The 23,442-nt window shown below is 36.4% G+C and overlaps 4 protein-coding genes and 1 non-coding gene across 7 annotated transcripts; 2 read left to right on the top strand and 3 right to left on the bottom strand.

Annotated features, from left to right (window-relative positions):
- Positions 1–1,503: 1,503 nt before the first annotated feature.
- On the bottom strand, positions 1,504–4,270 carry LOC137721577 (ras-related protein RABC2a-like). Its single transcript, XM_068460670.2, has 6 exons — positions 3,981–4,270; positions 3,002–3,070; positions 2,733–2,798; positions 2,399–2,520; positions 2,142–2,270; positions 1,504–1,990 (listed from the first exon to the last, which is right to left on the bottom strand). Exons 1-6 carry the CDS (start codon positions 4,123–4,125, stop codon positions 1,877–1,879), a joined length of 645 nt encoding a protein of 214 aa, XP_068316771.1. The 5' UTR covers positions 4,126–4,270; the 3' UTR covers positions 1,504–1,876.
- A 1,957-nt stretch (positions 4,271–6,227) lies between these two features.
- Positions 6,228–6,300, top strand: TRNAR-UCU (transfer RNA arginine (anticodon UCU)). Its single transcript has one exon. It is a non-coding gene; the product is annotated as a tRNA-Arg (tRNA).
- A 126-nt stretch (positions 6,301–6,426) lies between these two features.
- On the bottom strand, positions 6,427–10,005 carry LOC137720362 (mRNA cap guanine-N(7) methyltransferase 2). Of its 2 annotated transcripts, none has more exons than XM_068459422.2 (11): positions 9,735–10,005; positions 9,557–9,635; positions 9,367–9,461; positions 8,492–8,563; positions 8,259–8,368; positions 7,971–8,093; positions 7,764–7,856; positions 7,427–7,495; positions 7,162–7,250; positions 6,968–7,068; positions 6,427–6,808 (listed from the first exon to the last, which is right to left on the bottom strand). In XM_068459422.2, exons 1-11 carry the CDS (start codon positions 9,837–9,839, stop codon positions 6,659–6,661), a joined length of 1,086 nt encoding a protein of 361 aa, XP_068315523.2. In that variant the 5' UTR covers positions 9,840–10,005; the 3' UTR covers positions 6,427–6,658. The 2 variants fall into 2 exon arrangements, with proteins under 2 accessions (XP_068315523.2, XP_088551954.1); XM_088695828.1 differs by having other exon boundaries at positions 6,427–6,804; positions 6,964–7,068; positions 9,735–9,915.
- Positions 10,006–10,678: 673 nt separating this feature from the next.
- On the top strand, positions 10,679–12,953 carry LOC137720363 (3-oxoacyl-acyl-carrier synthase-like protein (Protein of unknown function DUF455)). The gene is made up of 3 exons (XM_068459423.2): positions 10,679–10,872; positions 10,976–11,095; positions 12,267–12,953. The coding sequence occupies exons 1-3, from the start codon at positions 10,693–10,695 to the stop codon at positions 12,861–12,863; spliced, it is 897 nt and encodes a 298-aa protein (XP_068315524.2). The 5' UTR covers positions 10,679–10,692; the 3' UTR covers positions 12,864–12,953.
- Positions 12,954–13,909: 956 nt separating this feature from the next.
- LOC137720846 (dihydrolipoyllysine-residue acetyltransferase component 1 of pyruvate dehydrogenase complex, mitochondrial) lies at positions 13,910–21,721 on the bottom strand. 2 transcript variants are annotated; one of them, XM_088695818.1, is made up of 22 exons: positions 21,515–21,721; positions 20,615–20,665; positions 20,116–20,170; positions 20,005–20,038; positions 19,743–19,789; positions 19,577–19,621; positions 19,345–19,418; positions 18,911–18,980; positions 17,952–18,143; positions 17,815–17,859; positions 17,626–17,699; positions 17,085–17,154; positions 16,493–16,888; positions 16,274–16,334; positions 16,144–16,188; positions 15,965–16,048; positions 15,445–15,521; positions 15,272–15,334; positions 14,861–14,931; positions 14,651–14,772; positions 14,446–14,526; positions 13,910–14,313 (listed from the first exon to the last, which is right to left on the bottom strand). In XM_088695818.1, the coding sequence occupies exons 1-22, from the start codon at positions 21,607–21,609 to the stop codon at positions 14,255–14,257; spliced, it is 1,911 nt and encodes a 636-aa protein (XP_088551944.1). In that variant the 5' UTR covers positions 21,610–21,721; the 3' UTR covers positions 13,910–14,254. The 2 variants fall into 2 exon arrangements, with proteins under 2 accessions (XP_088551944.1, XP_088551947.1); XM_088695821.1 differs by having other exon boundaries at positions 19,920–20,038; positions 21,515–21,667.
- Positions 21,722–23,442: the final 1,721 nt, after the last annotated feature.

The raw sequence follows: 23,442 nt of genomic DNA, 5'->3' as shown, positions 1-23,442 counted from the left end.
CCGGAAAAGTCGTGGACTTTGCGACCTCGAACTGCAAAGATGGAAAAGAAATGGGAAAATCTAACATCACAGAGATGTAGGGCTCATCAAGAGCTTTTCATGGACACCAAGATTATCCAAAACGGAGCTCGGATGAAAAAGATACAAGCGGGTCAAGTTTGGTGGGTTTATGGGTCAAATTTCCCCCTAAGTCGGGTTAGTGCAGTTTCCCTCTCCCATTTTCTGAAAACCCCTCCCCCTTTTCTGGAGGTTTCCCTCCCATTTATAGCATTTTGGTAATATCATCAAAATGCCACCAACTTTAAACGACTCTAACTTCTCCGTTCGGACTCGGAAATAAGATATGTTTACGCCTACGCACTCATGGAATCGAACTCTACCTAACCAATTCAAGAGTTGACCGAAAAGGTCGAGAAAATTGGAAATGACTAAAGTAACCTCACTTCGTTTTTCTCAAATTTGGAGAAATAAAGAACTAGTCCCAATCAAATCTTCGAAATACGTCAAGAATAAAATAAAATCATAATTTTAGGGACGGGATATCACATAAAAAGTCTTCTTTTATTAATTCAAAGAATCAACTAATCAATATGTAAAATTGGAGCAATCCCTTTTCAACCCACAAATTGTTTAACATGGTATGAAAAAAAAAAGGGTCCATTCTCTTTACCTCAAATTTAACGTCCTCCTCCTCCACTACCCAAAAACCCTTCTGCATTGCTTTCACCTCACGCAACCATGCACCTTTCTTCATGGGAAAGCCCATTTGTTTCTTGGTGGAGATGCATCTTACCCTCAAGCAAAACAAATTTACAAGTTATTGCTGCACGAGTTGCCAAAGAAGATTATGGCAGCTGGTTATGTACCTGACACGTTAGCTTTGTTTGCATGATGTTAGTGAAGAGGAGAAAGAACATAGCCTGACAACCCACAGGGAAAAGCTTGCCATTGCCTTTGAACCTCTTAATACTAGTCCTGGAGTAGTTCTTCGTGTGACCAGGAACCTTTTCAATCTGTGGAGATTGCCACTCGGCCACCAAGTTAGACTTGAATCGGTTCCACCATGCATTTTAAAGATGGGAACTGTTCCTGTGAAGGTTATTGGTGATAAAGGAGTAGTTTCTCATTAATCAAAGGTATGACTTGTTCGAAAGATGCAAGGGTACTATCGCCATCAACCATGTCCAGATCATCAAATTCTCATGCAAGCTTCCCTCTAACGAGAGAGCTAAACCAAAACCGCCGCAAAAGCCATTCAAATATTTCGAGTGACTGCTACGAGTTGAGAATTTTCGCTTAGCAGCGGAACACATTCACCAACCTCTTAGAAGCTTGGAAGATTGGAAACCTCCTCCATAAGGTCTCAAGAGCTTAATTGAGTACTGACGCAGAAAGAAATATAGCTAAACCAGATTGGGTTTTAGCGTATATATAATTTTCTTTTATACTAATAAAATTTCGTATCTCATAACAATAATGAATGAATACATAATTGAAGAGAAATTCTAAAAGACTCCATAGTCCTACATTCCATTTGTACATCGAAGCCATTTCTGTACTGTTCAGTTTCTGTACATCTCATGTAATTTACAGACAGTTATCGATACAGAGCGATTTATTGTATTGTTTTTCCAACCACTACTCTGTAATCTGTATTTCTCTGAAATGCCCTAAGAAAATTGACTAAACTCAAGCCAACTCCTACCACCTTCTGCGTAATACTAAGTTCGACGTCCAAGCATAGATAGCTAAACCAGAACCTTTACTATACCCATTGTTCCCAAAATTGTTTTGGGAGTGATGGCAATGGCTTTGAAGAGCACCCGGGCGCCAATTGTCATTACACCAACTCTTGTACTAACGTCCTCTAGTGTCGTCATTGAGAGCAGCAATCACCGCTGCAAGGAAACCGATCCCCTTGTTTCTGCTTCAATACTTGTCTCTTCACTTCTACAGATCCACTTTCTAGTAAACTTGGCACCTCCAGCATCTGTCAAAACATTAGGATTATAACGAAGTTAAATGAAAGCCTTGAAGCATGCCTTGGGTGTAAGGAAATTATTGCTGCAAACTCGACAGAAAATCAATTGGCTCGTATGCCTGAAGTCGAAAAAATGCAAGCCTTTCCAGAAGTGTATTACCTTCAGTGTGAGATCTTTAAAGCATTGTTGAACATTTTCTTTAGTTTTCGCACTGCATTCAAGAAACAAACCTTTATGCTCCTGTGCAAGAGCCAAGCCCTCTTCTCGAGTTACAGCCCTCTCATTTTCCTGGAAAGTGTTTAACAACAATATAGGAATCAGATATCAACAGCGGCTTCGACAAGCATAAAAACGCCTATCCAAAAAGAAAGAGGAAGTATGGAATCCATGATTAAGAAACCACAGCACACACTTACCTTGTCAACTTTATTCCCTATTAGAATTTTGATACACTCAGGATTAGTGGAGTACGTCTCTACTTCCTTTGCCCAGATATTCGATAAGTTTGTAAAGGTTTCTCGCCGTGTCACGTCATACACTAAGATTGAAATCAAATGGCAAATCAGTCAGATTTTGATGCATTATAAACTTTTAAGCCACCTCTATTGTGAAAAAAAAAAAAATGATATCAAAGTGCGACGAAATAGTATGTTTTCAATGGCCAAACACTTTTTTTCCGTTTTGATAATTAAAAATCACTCAAAAGATGTGCACTGCAATGTTTCCATAAACGTAATGACATACACGTACCAAGAATGATACCATGTGCACCTCTGTAATAAGAGCTTATTACTGTTCCAAACCTCTCCTGTCCAGCTGCAAAACCAAAAGAAAAACATTGACGATTAAACGAGGAGAATATTGTTTTCGATCCTGGAAGTCGAGTATCAAATCAACAATTTGCTCAAAAGCCAAATAAAATCAATGTTTTAGTATTCAAAGAAAACTAAAGAGGAGAATCTATTCCCTTCTTGAAGTCACAAGGAAGTTGACAGAAAATAGTTAGGTCCATTTAATACCTGTGTCCCAGATTGTAAGCTTCAATCTCTTTCCACCAACTAAAATCTGTTTGATCTTAAAATCCACACCTTCAAATGGTTGGTTAAGCACATCAGCACCAAATACAATGACAATCAGAAAATTAACAAACAAATAAAAATTCCTAGTTCGCCTCAGAAATTCCACGAGTTTATAGCGCAAACTTGTTTCCTATGCCTAATTTAGTCACAAATTAGTCTCCCTACAACACATATATGATCGATTTCATTACCAATACAACGACGAAGAGCAAGGCATATGCCAGAAACCTAACAGTAGTGTAGGAATCAAAAGTGAGTAAAGAAATTGAAATCGGTACTCAGTAGATGCAAACCAGATAAAATTTATAAATGACCCCAACTACAATTGTATGATAAATGTTTTGAGGAAATACAAATCTAGGCAGATATACGTTCTAACTATATTTTAACCCTGAGTACAGAAATTATCTTATGCAAACCTTTGCTTAATTGAATTTCCCACGAAGTAATAAATCAACACCCCAATTCAATTCTCCTTTTTTTTTTTTTTTTTTTTTTTTGGGTAACCTCCTCCCACCCCTCAGAACAAAGAAATAGAAGAAAAGTAGACAAATTAAACCTCATATACTAAAATTGTTTCAAAAAAAATGCATGTCATCTTTATACTTCATACAAAAATTCAACATGTAATTTGCAACATTTTTCTAAAAATAATTTATACTAAACTCGTCAAACTGCGAGGAGGGGGAATATGAACTTAGATGCAAAGGGGAGCACGCTACTCTAGCCAACTAGGCAAAGCTCAAATCGTGATGTTATTTACAACATAAAGAAACAAAAATTGGTGTTTAAGAAGAGTTAAATAGAACCAAATCAAGCACTTAGAACATGTCACTGACTCATGAATTTCAAAAAGAACATGCAAGAATTAACCAACATCAAAAGAAAATCTTGGGAGATAAATTTAAAATAAAATTACCAATGGTGGGAGGCAAGTCCTGAACAAAATTGGAGATGAAGCTGAGAAGAAGGCTGCTCTTTCCAACACCAGAATCACCAGTCAGCAGAATCTTGAATGAATAATCATTATTGTTGTTCCCTCCTACTGGTGAAGAACCCTTCATTCTTAGATTCTAGTTTTAACTCAATTTACAGTCATAAATTTAAATAATAGCAAAAGCTTTCACTATTTCTCAACTTTTTTCTTGCTAAGCTAAGTGAAGGTGGTTCTGTTTTTCATAAACACAAGAACTATAGAGAGAGAGAGAGAGAGAGAGAGAGAGATGGAAAACCAAATGGGAAACTTCCTGAGGTAGGAGGAGACAGGTGGATTTGGCGGGTAGCAGTGTATGCATACGTGTACACTGTATATAAAGAGACATATACATCTGCTTATGTTGTACATATAGCTGAATCCTATATAAAGTATATAATAATGTATTAATCATCAGAATCTCTAGACATTAATATTTATTAACAAAATTTTTAATAATTTCAAATTTTTTATCTAACTTTGTACACTTCACCGTATTACTATTAATATGTATTTCATGCGTTTGGATATTGAATTAATAGATAAGAAGCATTGTAAGAATATATAAGTTTGTAACAATAAATGTCAAACGAATATACGTTCAAAACAATTGTAAGCTACATAGTAATGTACTCAAAAATACATATGGATAAATTCCAAGAGAAAAAAAAAAAAAAAAACTATTATAAGCAATCTTTTAACATATAATGTGAGAAAATTAAAACATTATGACCTAGTTTAAGAATCACACCAAACCAAAATGGTGCAAATCTACTTCAAGAATGACACCAAACCAGAAATGACATAAGAGATCTGCGATGAATACAATACAAATCTTTTTCCTCTAAAAAACAAGAACAATACTTGGCTACTTAAAGATGAGTAAGAACTTCTACTCAAAATTTATCAAAATTGTTCGTTGTCAATTTATAGAACTTCGTGTTTATAATCAGAACCGTTCATATTATAAATCACCCTATAAATATTGCCTCTGCAAAAAATCAATTAAAACTAAGGTCATTTAGTCATCAAACATTTAGTCATCAAACTGTTTAAAAACAAATGAACAAAATTGGTAAAAACGTTATGAACAGTATATGTATTTGCTATAATAGATTGACTAAACGACCTCAGTTTTAATTTATTTTTTGCAAAGATAATCTTTACAGTGTGATTTATAGTATGAATGGTTCTGATCATAAGCACAAAGTTATGTGATTAAAACATTAAGAATTTTGAGTAGGAATTCTTACTCATTTTTTAGTAGCCAAGTGTTCAAAAAAGAAAACAAAACAATCGGCAGGGATGATGCCATGGCTGGACACGTGTTGAGCATGCAGCCAGCACGCAATCACACGTAGCCTGCGTAGCTAACGTACCCACACCATCGCCCTGCGCTGATCTTCATGTCAAATTCAATATCAACGACCACCCCAATTGCTTTTCAACTCAATAACAGTGTCAACCGGGCTTGTTAAATTTATCAAATTTGCTTTGGTGTTTCTTACGTATCAGTATCTTTCACGGTTAGATTATTAGTCGAATATTCAGTGACTAGATTTACAAGAAAGAGAACTTCTCCGGATCTCTTCCATTAAAGTCATCGAATTAAATAATTTGGGTTTTTGAAATTTCATTCAACTGTGAAAATTTATTATAGCTTTTAAGGGATCAAAACAGGTGGATCGTTTGATGAAATTTCAAAGATCCGGATCACTTGATCCGCTGACCTTGGTGGAAGAGATCTGAAGATGATCTCTTTCCAAATTTACAACTAAACTTCAGCGTCTAAAATATGCTAAAATAATATAATAACTAAAATTTTCAAGTCAGACATGTCGCAAAGGAACGAGTACTTCAAACTTTTCACTTCTTTGATTTGATATATAGTGTATTTATTCATAATTTGTGTTCCTGTCACAGTTGGCAATTAATTTTGAGAGTATGTAGGATGAAGAAATCTTAAGGAAAAAACTGAGTTTAGAGTAACATCTTATAAGCACTATTAAAATAAGTAATTAACATCATGTGCAATAATCTATTAATCAATGATTCAATGCACAAGTAAGCATTATAAACTTTCAACCAAAACCAACACTAACCAATGGTCAAAGAATAATAGATTGTTAAAAGAGGTCAATTTCTATTAATTGTTTAGAAAAAGTTAACTTGTACGAAATACAACAAGAAGAAGCGCCCATGGCCTAATGGATAAGGCGTCTGACTTCTAATCAGGCGATTGTGGGTTCGAGTCCCACTGGGCGTGCAATTCCTATTCCTCCTTTTTTTTTTCTTTTCCTAATTTTCTTTTTTATTTATTTATTTTTAATTTTTAAATACCAATTTTGGTTTGCTTTGAGGGAACACAAGAGAGGAGAGGACATCATCAGCATCATACAAGATTATTTCCAAATCATAAAATCATTCCATTCATCCGTTTAACCTCGTTTACAAAATCTACCACCCAAGCGTACGAGATTCCACACAAAAGGAAAAGAAAAAAATGATTTAAACAGGACACACTACTCTTACTGCTACAATGTGTTTACGCCAATAACACGGGTTCCTCTATGTTCTAATCAGTACTTCCATGCACATTCGTCTTGCATCCATCAACCACCGGTTCAAAGTGCCTCGGAAAAACGCAACTCAGCAGGGCCAGGACCCAAAATCCCTTTCTGTTCACTAATCTTGCCCAGGCCAGGAGGCGGCTCTACAGGCACGCTCTTTTCATCATCTCTCCAGATAGTTGTCACTGGCACTTGCCACTCTCTCTGCATAATCAAAAGGCTTCCATTATAACTATCCATCTTATATCTTAAACAAATTGGTTGTTATGACTAAAAAAGTTTTGAGTATTCAGTGACTAGTAGATTAGTCATGATTCGTAGGCCCAATTTCTTCGTAATCTTAGCAAACTTTAAAATACTTGCCTCCTCATCTTGAATGTAAGTTACATCGTGCAGCACTGGTGTCATGAGCGGTGGAGTAATATCGGGGTCTGGCTTTTGGAATATAAATGTGGTATACAAACCTGAAAAGAAAAATAGCAACCAAATGAGAAACTACAAATAAAGAGAAACTAAGCAAGTTGCAATAGACAACAACGTAGAAAGAAAAGCATCACCTAATACATCATATGATCGAGGAAGAAGTCTTCCTCTAGGATCCACAAGGTTTGAACACGAACTCATTATCATACCTGCAAATTGTGCTCTTACAGCAAAAATCATATAGGAAAAAGAAAAATTCAGCCATGATAAGTTAAAAACAAAAGTAACGCGAAACGATTAGAAGTAATAAATATGGCTTGAAGGTTCTATTTGCAGTTTTCGTTAAAAACTACACTGGAATGCTTGTGATAAATTTAAGAAGAGAACAAGAATTCAAACCTGTTGTCATCATAAAATTCAGTTAAGTTTTGAATCTCCACATACTCGAGACCAGCTTCTCTGGCTAACCTAATAACATACAATAGAAGTCAATAATCAAGATCAATTGAAAATCAACATCTATGGCATTAAACTAGTAAAAGACAACCAATCAAAGAGAGTGCTTGAATCTGTATGCCACAGAGGTATCAGCTAGAAAACCATCTTAAAAGAAGGTTCCTCGATATATGCAAGTATTAAGCAAGAGGAACTTTGGTAACTGCAAGAAAGGAATATGTATGCCACACGAGAAATACAGCAGCCTGCATTCTTATCAAACTTTGAAGCAGCAATGAACCTGATGAAGCTTGGGAAATGAACCAAGACATGATTTTCAGGAGAGAAATCATTGGCAAATTTCAATTGGTATTTCTTTCCAAATATAGGAAACCTGAAAGTAGAAGCACATTCACTCAGGAAAAAAGGGTTGAACACTAATTACCAAAATCATCCACGAAAACAAAATCTCAGAGTGACATGCTTAAAATCTCAAGCTTATACGTACTTCTCTTCCTCAACTTCAAAGGTGATCATGTAGTTCTCTGATCTAATGCAATTGGGGACAATATTCGGTTTCATGCCACCACTTCTGTTGTGATATGCTTCAACATTCTTCTGGTACTTTGCCCTGTATGACCATAATGTCAAATTAGCAATAACTATTTCCCTGCCCCAAGGCAAAGATGTACCATGTAAAACAAGATCAATACATGTACCAATTTAACCAATTCAATGCTTCAAATAGAAAAAAAAAACAATTAACCAACAGGTCTTTGCCAAGCATCTTCCATACCATATTGTAGATGAGTCAGGAGTAATACCGAAAAAATATCCCCTCGGTTTCAATAAGGATGACACATTAAGCAAAAGTTTCCTTGCTTTCTCCTCAGTTTGGAAACACAGCTGCAAGTGAAATGCTTTTAAGAAGGAACATGCAATTCTTAAAATATTGGAATAAAAAGGAAAAAAAAACATGACCGCTAAAATGGAAAGAAAATACCAATCTTTAAAAAATATATTAGAAACCTGCAAATTCTGCAAGCAGCAAACTAAATCAGCTGTGTTTGCCTTATCTTTCAGATGCATCTCCACGTCTTCCTGTCAAAACAATCCAATGTCAAAGAATGAAGGATTGAGGAGACCAAAAGTTATCCAAAGAAACTACAAGCACCTAAAAGTTTCAACCCACACATAAATTGCTGATCTAGATATTTCATATTAGATGAATCCTGGTTAAATGTCAATCAGCAACCATTATTTGATACAGCTTAAGCCTGAAACTTATGCCCAAATTTTATACTAACAACTAAGACAAAATTCCAATTGTTAGTTTATTGAGAAACAGTCCACCTCCGAAATCAAAAGTACAGAAGCAGAGGAGAGAAATCTATATTTTCGATCAGCACACTTAATATATATGGCTAGTGATAATTTGGGTTCCAAACGATGAAAAAATCTGCACTTTCACATTTCCTAGAAAACTCTTTTAGACACTGCTGAAAAGTTCATGGAGTTGAATTTATCTAATTTGCCGCTACAGCGAGTTATAAGATGCACGAGTTGCTCAACCATATGGCTTAAGAGATCAATTCCTTTCAAACTATAGATTTGGTACTTCATGTGACCAGTTCCAAAAATCGTTATCCTTTCATTCAAACCCTACTCCTCTTACAACATACATGTCACAGATACACATATTTCTTCAAAGTCTTAAAAATGGCAGACAGCAAAGCTGAGATCCAATCATCTACAACGCAAGAATTATAAAAAGGAAGAACACCCAATTCATCCTAAAACAAACCCAAAAGAACCCTGGTTCGAGATTTTCGAGTCGACAAAGCAAAACCAACAAAGAAAAAGACCAAATCATGAACAAAGAAGGAGAGGCTAGGCTGCCTTACCATGCAAGGGTCAAGCTCAAAGAAATCAGCAGTGTAAGCCTTCCTCTGGCTCTCCCACGCTTCTCTTCTCTGGCTTATTCCCGAAGAAGAAACATCTACCAATTCCAACAGCAAGCTCCGCCAATGTTAACTCTCACAAACATACACAGAAACAAAACAAACTTGCAAGAAACCAGAAATTGAACGGTACCGATCCCGATGTAATGGCCGATTTGAGCATCGTCCCATTTCTCGGCGTCGACTCCTCCGCCGCAGTACAATTCGCACACCTTCAAAAATCACCATGAAAAGTCACAGAATTACATATAGACACGAATATCTGCGAATTTGTGTGCGGAGACATTGAGATTTCTATAGCGGAGACGAACCGTGGCGTAAGGGTGGACGAAGATTCTGGTGAGTGCTGATTTTGCGAACTCGTAGAGCCGGTGGTGAGTCGACTCGGCCTTCGTGCCCCCGTGCAGACTCGTCATCCCTGCGAACTGCGAAGCTCGAGTCGCCGAAGCAGCAGGCGCACGCGGACGATTGTGCAAAAAATGAAATTACCTCCAAGCTCAGGTCCTGATTGGCAAATTAATTGGTTCAGAGTTTTGTTTGTTTTTTTTTTTTTTGACAAATGATATTATGTACGTAGATGTGGAATGAGCAAGTCTCACAATGGACTAACTATAATAATATGGTTCAACTTCGTCTTTAACGAAAACCAAACTTAAGAACATTCACTACAAATGAAGATCATTAAATCGTAATACTAAAGACTAATTTGAGGTTGCTGTGCTATGGAAAAATATGTTGTTTTTAAAAGTAAGAATAGAGCTGATTTTACTTTCTACCGTTAACATTTGTTTTTTATTTACCAAACAAAATTTTAAGCAGAACTTTTTCAAAAAGCTGCTTTTGAAATATATCAGCAAACCAACCCTAGGTGGCTAAGTTTGGAGTTTGTTTAAATTCAAAAAATTCGTTTTACGCTTAGGCACTCTCTGACAAATAACAAGGAGTGTTGTCATTGATATACTCATTTTTACTTCTTAACCTCCATTTTAATTTTTAATCATCAAATAATTCTCAAGTTTTATTCGTTGATTTCTTTTTATTTTAAAAAAACTAATGAAAAATGTTTGAAAATTTTAAGTTTTAACTATAAGGATAAAATAAATAATATCAGAATTAATTTTTTAATGTAAAAATATGATTTTTCGTTGGAGCAAACACCATCGAAAATTTTTCATTAAAATTTCCTCTTATTTTTTATTGTCAGATATTATAAATTATAAATTATGTGAAAAGTAAAAAAAATGTGTGAAGCGCTGCATAAAAAAAAATATGAGCGGAACCGAGAGCTTAGTGGAAGCGGCGATAAGGGTATTGAACACAGCGGACCCGTTCGAGAAGGCCCGAGTCGGTGACTCGGTGGCGGCTCAGTGGCTGGAAGGGACCATCACTCGTGCGTACGATTCGTCCCTGGACCTCTCCGTGCCTGATCGACCCTCCAGGCTCAGCAATGTGCGTAGGCTTTTTATGATTACAATGTCGAATTATCTGTTTTTAATTATTTGCGGCGCCAAATGTTTGATGAAATTGCCGTGTGTGTTTTGTGGCTGTGCAGGTTAAGTTGGTGGCGCCGAGTTCGATGCCGAAGATTGGGAAAGGCGGGAGCTTACGGAGTAGGCAGGCCATAGTTCATAGCCTCACGCACACTGAGAGTTGGGCTATCGACTTGTCTTGGGTACTCACTCAGTACTACTAGTTAAATGCAATTTAGTATTGTAGGAATCAATAGAAAATGATGGGTTTGTGATACCGTATCAGTGACATCCCTAAAGGTAGGAAGTGATTCTCCTCTAATGCGGGATGAATGCGGTAAACAATTGGGTGAACAATCTCGCATCCTTCATCCCGCATTGGAGAATAAATGCTGTAAATCAGGCTTCTCTCTCATTTTTTTTGTTTGGTGTTTCCGTTATGTTAGGATAACAACAATAACAAAGTCTTATCTCATAAAATAGGGTCGGCTGTATGAGTTCTACAATATCACTGCCCTTGGTTTTGCGCCTAAGTCTTTTTTTTAGCTTCAAGTACTTCATATCTCACTTGCACTCCCTATACTCTGTCTTTGACCTACTTAGGCGAAAACTATTAGAATCCAACATTTCTGCCAAAAGTTGAGCTTCACATTTACTCTCTCTTGTATTTCATCTACACCAAGGGATATCATCTTGAATATGTCCCCGTTAACTCGTATATTAATACAAAAAGGTAAGGATTTAAAGTTGAGCCTTGGTATACTCCTTCTAGATCCTCCTAAGAATATCTATTGGGGCCTATTATACGTTCTTTTCCAAATATATAAAGATCCTGTGCAAATCCTTTTGCATATCTTTACATTCATTACATCGATTTCTATAACAGATAGATTACCTCCGAAGTCAAGCACGCATGCATGAAGTTGAATTGATTGTATGAGACTTGTGTCTCTTGTCTCAGTCTATGCTCAATTACTCTCTCCCAAAGCTTCATTGTATAACTCATTAACTTAATATTCATTCAATTTTGTATTTCGCCCTTCTTCTTGTAGAGAGGTACCTAAGTGTTTTTTTGTCACTCATTTGGCATCTTTTTCGCTTTTAAAATCTTATTGAAAGTATTTGTAAGTCATGCTATACCCGTCTCTCCTAAGACCTTCTACACTTGGATAGTTTTACCTTCAGGACCCGTTGCTTTTCTATGCTTCATTTTTTGCAAAGCTACAACCACTTCCCTTTTTCTTATTCGATAGTAGAAAGAGAAAATTCTACATTTTTCCAAGTTACTCAACTCATCTTTGATGCACCTTACTTGTTTCGTTAGTTATACTATAATTCTAATAGCCTATTTGTGTTAAATATTGAATGTTGCAGGACATAATTGCTAGGTTCGGGAAGCAAGAGGCAATGCCGAGAGAGTTCTTCACGGATTTCGTGAAGGTGGCGCAGGACGAGGGTCGTCACTTCACTCTGCTGGCATCTCGCCTGGAGGAGATGGGTTCCTTCTATGGAGCTTTTCCAGCCCATGACGGCCTCTGGGACTCGGCAACTGCCACTTCCAAAGACCTAATGGCGCGCCTTGCAATCGAGCATTGCGTCCACGAGGCAAGAGGACTCGACGTGCTCCCAACAACCATCTCTCGATTCCGCAGCGGAGGGGATGACAAAACGGCTGAGTTGCTGGAGAGCGTGGTGTACCCGGAAGAAATCACTCATTGTGCTGCTGGTGTTAAGTGGTTCAAGTATCTCTGCTTAAGGGTGGGGGATAGCGGTTCGGATCAACGGAGCCTGACGAACTTGGAGGCTGATGAAGAAGCTGAAGTGATTAAAAAGTTTCATGGAACTGTGAGAAGGTATTTTAGGGGGGTTTTGAAGCCTCCTTTCAATGAAAAGGCGAGGGAAATTGCTGGGTTTGGGTCTCAGTGGTATGAGCCTCTTACTGTCAAAGAGCAGGATACGCAGCATGCATGAGAGACCATTGTTCGTTTTCTTGTTGATCAAGAAATGAGCTTATTTTTTAAGCAGTAATTGATTTTCTTTAATATATTTAAATTAATCAGATTTAGCAGCTTATCTAGCTTGAAGGACGCTAATTGAATACCAAAAAGGATCATTGATATGAAGAATTACGATTTTAAATAGAAAAACTCTAAATATAAAAGAAAAATAAGAAAACAATAATAAAACTAGTTTGAAGAGTTAAGGATGGGTTTGTGTTGGAGGCACTCACAACACCATCTTCGCTTACCATTATTACATTGCAACATACAAGTCACTATTTGTTCAAGATGACTCTAGTATATCATACAACACAACGCTCAAGTCACTGTTTGTTCAAGATGAGTCTAGTATGTTATAAAATCTCATGCCTTGGGCTTCTAGTTCCACTTTCCTTCTATTTTTCATGTTCTATATTCCATTGAAGTGTTTGATCATGTTTGTTTGTTCTAGTCCTAACAACCACCCCCACCACCACCATCACTGCTCAAAGTTTAGGATTCATTGAAAATGGCTAGTTACTTGACCCTTAGTTTTTTTTCTCCTACACCGTCTTTTCTCTCTCCAAACACATGCCCTTTGGGTTTGGGGAGAGAAAATGTTTGTCATAAGTTTAGCCTTGATCTACGAGCATATGGTATTCGACCACGAGTTTAACCTTCGATTCCGAATACACAATTTTCGATCATGAGTATGATTTTCGGCCATGAGTTAATTTGGCCATTGGCCATTATTGTGGTCCTCGACCTTGAGTTCGTCTAATACGAGCATGCCCCCACCCCAAAAAATTAGTGATATGAGTTTTATGCAAAGATTCGTTACATTCTTATATGCAAGATCTAACTGGTAATATTTTAGACTACTTGACAATACGTATCGTAGAGGAGAATGGTGAGTTTATGTTCAAACAATTAAGCAAATGCTCAAAATTTGACCAATTAAATACTAAACACAACGGACAGTTAGTTAAAATAATTTGGGGTATAACTGAATGCCAGTGCCAGGAAAAAAGGACCAAATTCTGCACATTAAGAAGGGAAATTTATTGTTGAAATATCGTCATATTTTCTCTGGCGATGTTTGTACATTATTCCCTCGTACTCGAGGGACGGTAACATTCGGAATTAGACGGGAAGTCATGCAAAAATTTTGCAACTACTGGTACCTCTGATAATTTTTCTGTGACGATGGAAGAAGGAAGTTGAAATTCTAGAAACCAAGATGGCGCAACAAATGCGAAAGCACAAGCAAATCATGGGAAAAAAATATTTTGATTCTCTAGAACGATTTGAAAGAAACCTGTTACAGTGGTCATTCGGGCAAATCTCCTAGCTTAGGATGAGGCCGTGGCTTCTTTCCTGTCATTACAAAAGAAGCCTTCGGATATCACTGAAGTTTGAACGTAAAGCTGAGAGGAACGAACCTGCAGGATAGATTGGATAGTGTCATAAGCAAATGTGAAGAAATCAAATGCCTCAACACAAATTACATAACATTTCATATCTATTTTTGTTTTTGATGTTTCAGTTTGGAAGAAGATTGTAGCATTACATACCTCCAACTTTGCCATCAAAAACTCGATGATCAGCCGATAATGTCAAGTTCATTTTGGTGACAACTGCAGGCCTCTCGATTCCTATGGTGGGGGGAAGAAAAATTCACTTCGTTATCCCATTCCATAATGCATCAAATTTAGACTGCTAAATATCTTACCGTTGCTTTCTTCTTTTTTTTTTCTTCTTAAAATAAAAATATCTTACCGTCGCTTCCTATTACTGGTTCAACGACTTTGTTGCCTCTGCCAACAGCAAGGATACTGGCCTGAGGTGGGTTTATAATTGCACAGAAAGTATCCACTGGAAACATCCCCAAGTTTGAAATGCTGCAGAACAAATGAGAAGTATTCCATAACTACTGTATTTGACAAAAGAACTATGGCAAAAAGCAACTAAGAATGCGACAAATTTCACCTGAAAGTTCCTCCTTGGAATTCATTTGGCTTAAGCTTTCCCGCTCGTGCCTTTTCAGCTAGTTCCTTAACCTGACATGAAAATATCAACAAAAGTGAAATTTGAAGACATGTTAATATGATTATGACATCACTTCCAAAGGTAAAGATTCTAAACAAACAACATAAAAAATATCATAGACAAGGTTAGATTTTCAACTCAATATTCTACATAGGGATGAATATCATTAGACTTCACTGCAAATTTCTCAATACTCCAATTTTCCATAAGCATACAGAAAGCCAGAGGGGATCACATAAAGTAATGCGTTTCTTACGTGCTAGCATATCCTCGGAAACATAAAAGGAAACGGAAGTGACGGAATCAAGAATGGAAAAATGAACAAAAAACTGCTTCAATTACTGGAAGTACCTCTGCAGAGATTGCTGATATTGATTTCTGATCTGCATTCTTCACAATTGGAGTCATCAGGCCCTGCAACAATACCCAATCATATGAATGGACACTGCACAATACTATTTTTTGTTCGTATAAGCCTATAAGGTGCTGTATAATAGTTTAAACACTAAAAATCAGTAAATTACCTTCTCAGTGGCCACAGCAATTGATATATCAATGGAATCACAAAGAAAGACTTCTCCTCTTTCAGCATCCCAGTAAGCTGTTGGTATTAAAATAACAAATGTGTTATGAACATCTACGATTGCTTTTTCACAACAAAAAAACGTCTAATATTGCTTACAAATCAGTTCCAGAATATGAAATTAAAATGAGAAACAAACTCATTTAATTTAACAAATTCCAATAACCAAATTATATAAGTAGAACAACAAATGAAAATTTACTTTAAAAAACTTCGAATATTAATGGAGGAATTCTCTAAAAGAAATATACTCAATAGAAGTGAAAGTGTCTGGCACCCAGTACCCAGAAAACATGTGATGCCAGCTCCTCTCAATTAATTTCCCTTAGAAAATTCTTTTAAAGATATGATTTTTAGGATGACTGTTTTATAAAAATGAACACGTGCCCACCCCGACTCACCCCACAAACTGTATGCCTAGTAAGTTGTTTGCAGCAGAATATATGCTCATGTGCCATTACCATTTGCTTCAGGTACATTTCTCAGTGCAACAGCTACAGCTTTGACGACAATGTCATTAACTGAAACTTTAACATTATGCTGTTCTGCAATTAAGGGAACACATAAAAAGAAATGATTTGCTAGATTCACGAAATCTAAAGGTCAAGAATAAAAACAATTTGAAGTTCATAATCCATACCTATAAGATCCTTCCTAAGAGAAAGAAGAGGGTCCAGAAGAACATCTGAATGGAATAAATCAACAAATTTTAGGGAAAAAAAATGGTTGATAAATTTCAATTAACAAAAGGCTTCAAATAGTTACATGACCTGATGATAAATATAAGTGCGGTATGTTTTGTTTTGATTCTTGCAATCTAGTAGCTATCACCTGCAAAACAAAACAGATACATTCAACTACAACTTGAACAAAGCAGACATGTAACAAATAATATTTGAGACCAGGCTTATAGCACAAAACCATCAATGCCAGCAAGGTGCAATCCAAATTGAGATTTCCATTTGACATGTTAAGTCAACGAAACCTACCCTGCGGATTTGACTATTGGGAAAATCTTCAAAAGAATCTGTCTGTTTTGAAGGCTTTGACTGTGCTGATATTGGAGCATGAGTACTTGACGCCTTTAACAACGATGGAGTTGTCTTTTCTTTAGATGAAACTTTTAAAGATCCTATTCCTGACTTGATTGCAGCTAAAACATCCCCTTTCAGCAATGTACCATGAGCACCTGATGCCTGCAGCGATGATGTATCCAATCCATGTTCTGTGACAAGCAACTTTGCTGCTGGACTGATCCTTAAAATACTGGTTTTTTCTGATCTAGTCACATCTCTAGTATCCTGACGGACTGGTTTTTCTTCTTTAACAGTTGAACCACTGCCAACAGCATTCTTTACAGTTTCCAGATCAGCTGCATCCTCAACCTTGACAGACAGACAGACAGAATCAGCGTTCTCATGTCTTAAGACACTAGGATAATTGGAAGTTAAGTAATTGGGAAAGCTTTTCATAAATTAACCATCTGATAGACAGAAATAATAGCCATATTACAATGGTATTAGATGTAAATTATCCTCAAGGGCGAATGAGAGACGGGTCTACAAGTATCTTTGTACTTACTGTTACTGCAATTGGTTGGCCAACAGCTATGTCCTTTGTACCTTCTGGTGCTAGTATCTTAGCCAAGTATCTACAACAAACATTTCATTAATAAGAAATTTTCAAGACCACCCACAAAAAGAGCTGCTTCATAAACAATAATATATTCATTTTTCTAAAGAGATTCACCAACGCAGAAGCAGAATGATCAGGAGATAATGTTTTAAAAAATAATGTAAAAATGAATATCCCCATTCCTCATGTTTCCTCCATCAGTTACTAGTTGGACATTTTAATACTAGTTATCAAAAGAGATGGTTCCTAATCCTATTTAAAATATTGAACACATATGGGCTATGTGAATAAGACACTTCATCCAAATAGCCGCTATAAGGCATTTCAGCTGATAAAGCATGCCTCTACGATTTTTGTTCAATTGAAATGTAGACTGCAACCAAACAAATAATACAGTTGAGACCAAATGACAATTAGCATAAGCGAAACTTCATGTGTTCTAAAACGGAAACTCCGCATGTGAGAGGAAAAAAAATTAAAAAATTACCCCTCTTCAAGAAATTCATATTCAATGGTTGCTTTGTCTGTCTCTATCTCACATATTATATCACCCACTTCTATCTGTTAGACATGTGATCAAGAAAACAATTCATGTTGATACCGTCAAAATTGTTAATGAATTCAGATGAAAAGTATTCCAAAGCAAATTCAAAACCTTACATCAAATATAACTAACCTTATCTCCTTCTTTCTTTCTCCACTTAAAAATGTTTCCCTGGCTCTGAACAGACACACAGGAATAGCAGTATTAAGCTCATCTGGGAGGAAATTCATCTATAATCAGAGCAGAAAAACTGATTGAAACTTCCTTACCATTGTTGGTGATAAAGCTGGCATTTCAACGACAATGTGAGGAGGAAGTTCTGATGTGTTTATGCCCATGGAACTTGTATCTTGTACCCCCTCTTCATTCTTGACATTCTGAGGTACTGGTATATCCTCTTTGACCTCAGAGCCACTGACCACATTAGCAGGGAGGTTTTGGATATCATCTGCATCCTCAACCTTGAAAATGCACAAAATGTCTCGACAACTAAGTGCTTGAGTTGTAATAAAAGTAAATGCTTAACATTAAACCACCAATTAAAGTGTGAAAGATATAGGTTAATAATTTGAAACAAAAAGATGTGAGAAACCATGATGGAATAACAATTATTAAGCAGAAAGCATATGTGTTGCCAAAGTTTCAGATAGCGGAGCAAGTCAACTTAGCATTAGATTGGCTCTTACATTGTCCTGTGGAATGTGATTATGGGCTTTAAAAATTTTCACTTTACAGGATTAGTTGGATAATGCTTGGCTCTCATTCCAATTTGCTCATAAGGAAATATGGAGACACGACCCATCGTGTGTTATGGACCTCATGGCTTGAAAGGAATGAATTTTCAGAGTAGGAATCTCAAAAATGGACTTAAGGGATCCATTAGCCTGACAACTCTTTGAATGGCCACATAGGAAACCTGCACATTTATTGCATTCTTTATTTGAGTTTTTTTTTTTTTTTTTTTTTTTTTTTTTTTTTTTTTTTTCATTTGTAGAACTATGTATACATCTTGTATAATTGGGTAGCGTCCTGTTTGACGCTTTTCAATTAAATACTTAAAAATAAAAAGAAATAAAAAACCTTATTACTAGATTGACTTGGGTGACTGTAATTTTTCACCAAGTGAATTAAATTCCATTTCATAGGTGTGGGTGTGTGTAACTGGCCATGGGTCTCCACAAAAAAAACAAAAATAAGGGGATCATGGTTATAGAATAATCCAAACTACCGTTATTGCAATAGGCTGTCCCACTGGCACATCTTTTGAACCTTCAGGTACCAGTATCTTGGCTAGAAACCTTCCAAACAGAAGAACAGAATAAAGAAAGGTACTACCATACTAGTTCAAAACAAAATGCGCCAGAGTTGCATGATTCGAAGTTATAAAAAAGAACATTATAGAACATAACTACGGAGTGAAAAAAAAAAAAAGAAATCCTAACAGAACTCTTTGCAAAGTTTAACATCAAAGATGGAAAATAATGACAAAAAATAGAAAAACACAGAAAAAATATTCTAGTAAAATAACAATTTCAATGTCTATGCCAAAACATTGGGAGTGAACATTGGAACTATCTAATGGATTACACCAAGGCTAAATTAGATCATGCATCATTTACTCCACAAATTTAAAGAGATTACAATATATAAAATAAGAATTACCCTTCTTCAAGACTTTCAAATTCAACGGTAGCTTTGTCAGTTTCAATTTCACAGAGTATGTCGCCCGGTTCAATCTGTTAGATTAAACAGAACTCAGGAACAGAATTACAGCGGCCAACATATTGTTAACTGCTCTGCCGTAAGAAAGGATATGTCCTTCTGTACTTACTAAACTGATCACATGAAACATGACCTAGAACCCTCATTTTATAAACTTTTTGGTAGAACTTACCTTGTCTCCTTCTTTCTTAAACCACTTTGCAATGTTACCTTGAGCCTACAAGTTAAAATGGTAAGTTAGTAATACTCATACGAGAGACAGGTAACCTACCACTGCTAATAAAATTACGAGGGGAATTTGGCACATGCTTGAGTGAATATAGTTCCCACAACATTACCATTGTAGGAGACAAGGCTGGCATCCCAATAACAGTATGCAAAGGATCTGTGATATCAATCAACTTAGTGTTAAAAGAAAGTCATTCATAGATTTATATAAACATCATCCACTTGATAAGATTTGGAAATTCCTCTCGGTCGATGATAAAAGGAAGAATGGCAAATAGGTTGCTAACCTCAGTTTTTTAATTTTATCTACCGACATCTTTTCAGTTTGGACTGAACTGGTAAATTTAGTCAGTCTAAGTGGAAACTCCGTACCTTGAGTTGAGTAATATTTGACACATGTCCAAGGCTGAAAATGATAAAAGCGTCCATAAATACTTTACCAAAGGGAAGCTGTGTGCTTAAATATACATTTCAGACACTAACCTTCAGCTTTGATGGTATATCATGAACTCCAGTGAACATGGACAAAGATGCTGGCCTGATCAATTTAATTCTCAGTGAAACCCAGCACAGAGAGAAGATGAAAATAACTAGGGAAGCAAGGTATAGACTGAACTGACAAGACCTTGCTTGAATAAGCATGTACATGTACACTGTACTTGATAGTAGGCAAGAATACTTAGAAACAAAAGATACATGTTTAGATGAAAAACTAAACCAGGGTTTATAGTTTCAACTGTAGATCCTAAAATGTTAAATGCAAACCGAATTCCCCTCTTTTGGTAATGAAAACAAGTGGTTATCTAAACGAGCCTTATGTCATTGAAAAATGGCAGGCCATTAGTCCTCAATTTAAACATCTACAACTTAATGCAGTATAAATAACCATCCTCCCATGCTGGTGGAATAAGGGTGACAGAAGTATCTATCCATAGCTCAACCTTTGCCAAAACAGTGATGTAAAAAGTCAAAGACTACAGACCTTAACAGCGTATTATCACCAAGTGCAGTAGAATTTTGCAAACTGAAAGTTCTGCACCATCAAAGGAGAATAGAGATTATAGAGCTTGGACATGCAATTTGTACAAAAGGTAGTATATTAACCATGCCTCATAAGCGACAACAGAATCCAGTGCCCAAAAGAGCAGAGGAATCAGCATCCAAACTTAGGTTAAAATCAAAGGCCAAAAATACGCTAGCACCATCGACTAGTCAGGAAAATAAAATGTTAAGATGATGCTTTAAATTATTTTCTACATGTTTCATATGATTACAGCATCATGAGCATCTCAATTATACATATTCTGCGCCCGTGTAATAGTAGTGGTGAAAATGTTTATTTCTAGTGTATTTGGTTGGTTCATCTTTCCGAAAGTCACAACGCTTAGGTATTGAAGCTAAAGAGCATGAGTGACCAGTTCAGGTAAGAATGCTGAAGTTCAGGACCAAAATTCTATATCACATTCAATCGGCAACTTCGTCAAACAGTCGGATTCAACAATTAACACTCTCCAATTATCAAAATCACAAAAACCCAATACCATTTCATAAACCGAGATAACACAAAATCATCAATCAGTTAAAAACAAATGACGTTTCCAAATTTTTTTCAATCACAAAAGGTGTTCCTCAAGCTCAAAATGATAAGTATGTCAGTATTGAAGCCACCCCAACACTTGCCCACCGATCCCAGCACCCCAAATCTAAAAATTATCATAATTGCACTCCCAATTCAATCAAATACCAAATCTTTCAACAATTTCCCACCAACTCAATTCACAAAAATCAATACTTTACCTCAAAAGCCATTTCATATAATTCAGAGACGAACAAATGTATCGTAGGTGATTGAAAAAGAAAGAGAGAGAGAGAGAGAAGGTACCGAGTGAGTGATCTGGTGGACGAGGAGAGAAGGCGAGCTCTCAGGAGAGATGGAGCGCGGGAGATCACTGGGTGTCGAAGCCGCGAGAGCGCCATTTTTGTTTTCGTTTTACAGAGAGGCCTTTGATCGACCTTTTTCCTTTAAATTTTGCTCAATGTATATGTTAATTAGTGAAAGATAACCATCAGTGTGTACCGTTTGGTACGTGGGACACGAGACGGAACAAAGTGGGAGAAGACGTTTTGTTCCACGTTTGGTGCGCCTAAAACAGGTGGAACGAGTTGTTCCACGGGACGAGTTCTGGGTGAATTTTCGTTCCACCTCACCCCCTGGAACGACTCGTTCCACATCTGTGGAACACAAAACTATAACCTCTCCGTCTCTTTCTTCTTCCTCCTTGTTTCTATCCAAGGGCATCTTTGCTCCCGCTCCGTTCCGTTCCGTCCTGTCCCGTCTCGTTCCGTCCTATTCCATTCCGTCCCGTCCCGTCTGCATACCAAACGATACCCTGATGGGCTGCGAATTTTACAAAAGTCGATAGGAAAATATTTATACACTTACTCACTTGTAATCAAAGTAAATTATCTAATTAAAAAAAATAACTCACGTAATTACATATCTTTTTTTTTTTTAAAAAAAAAAAAAACTCTCATCTTCTTTTATTTTTTCTTTTTTTTAGTACATTTTCACATTAAGGGAGGAAAGTTCAATTAATTCACACTATGAACAACCTAATTTGGTATCAAATTCGCTATTCACGAAATTTAAACTGAATATTTTCATTTGTAAGTGAAGAAAAATACCATTATACTATAAAAAATTTAAAAAAACTTAAAAAATGAATTGTAGGTAAGCATGGTGTGCTCCCTCTTTTAACGACTGTTGCAAACCCACCTAACCTCCCTAACACACACTATACACATTTGTTTTTTCTGGTCAAATATAAACTTTTTTTTTTTTTTTGTTAATTTATAGGATTTCTCCACCTCAGTTATAAATTTTAATTCAAGGTGTTCACGGGGTAAGGTTTCCTGATAAGTAATCTCCAATCAAATGGATTAAATATAGTCTCATTCAATTACATGTTGTATGATCATGCAAGAAATTATTTTTAAATGAATATTGTCAAGTCATATTCATATACTATCTCTAACTGAAGCGACTAAACATCAGTAAGATAGTATGTAAGGTGAAGAGGATGTGAGAATGATATAGAAATGGAATAGGAATTTATAGAAAAAAATTAGAACTTTTTTTTTATTTTTTTATTTTTTTTTAAATTCTGCCTTAAAAATATCTAACAACTAGCTAAGGTTAGCTAGCATTTGGCCTTCCCGGTCGTTGGATTTGGAAGTGCATATATAGCTCTGCTGTTGGGCCCCAAAAAATGGGTTGGGAGGAGGGCCAAGCTTGGCCAACTCAATGTTCTTTCGGCCGAACTTGGTTTGGTAGACTTTATTAAATTATAGTTCCACTATCCATGAAATATGGGTTATGAGACAATTCTGGTCATTTTTTTAGTTTTGGACCTTTAGCATGGAAATGGCCTTAAATAAATGGAAATACACGAAAATAGAACTACTAAATTTTCAATGTTCTCTCCAAACAAATTGGTTCTCATCTTCCACCAGCAAATCATCCTCAATCATACCGAGTGGCATGGACTGATACGACTTCTATTCCGGTCACCTAAAGATATCAAGTTCCTATCTAGTTATCATCTCATACATACAACGTTTGGTGCGATGTCTTACCTATGAATGCAAATCATATTCTCTTGAGTAGGCCACGGATTCATGATCATGATGTTACTAATTTGGGTCGACAAAATTGTTGTTCATTCTTTTTTTTTCTTTTTTTTTTTTTTTTTTCCTTAAAAAGGGACCAGTCGGTGACTTCACTACGGCAACCTTCCCTCGGGCCACCAT

The sequence above is a fragment of the Pyrus communis genome, chromosome 1 (genome assembly GCF_041283825.1).
Source record: "Pyrus communis isolate YQ-2024b chromosome 1, ASM4128382v1, whole genome shotgun sequence".
Lineage (NCBI taxonomy): Eukaryota > Viridiplantae > Streptophyta > Magnoliopsida > Rosales > Rosaceae > Pyrus > Pyrus communis.
This window is presented reverse-complemented; position numbering and strand designations above follow the sequence as displayed.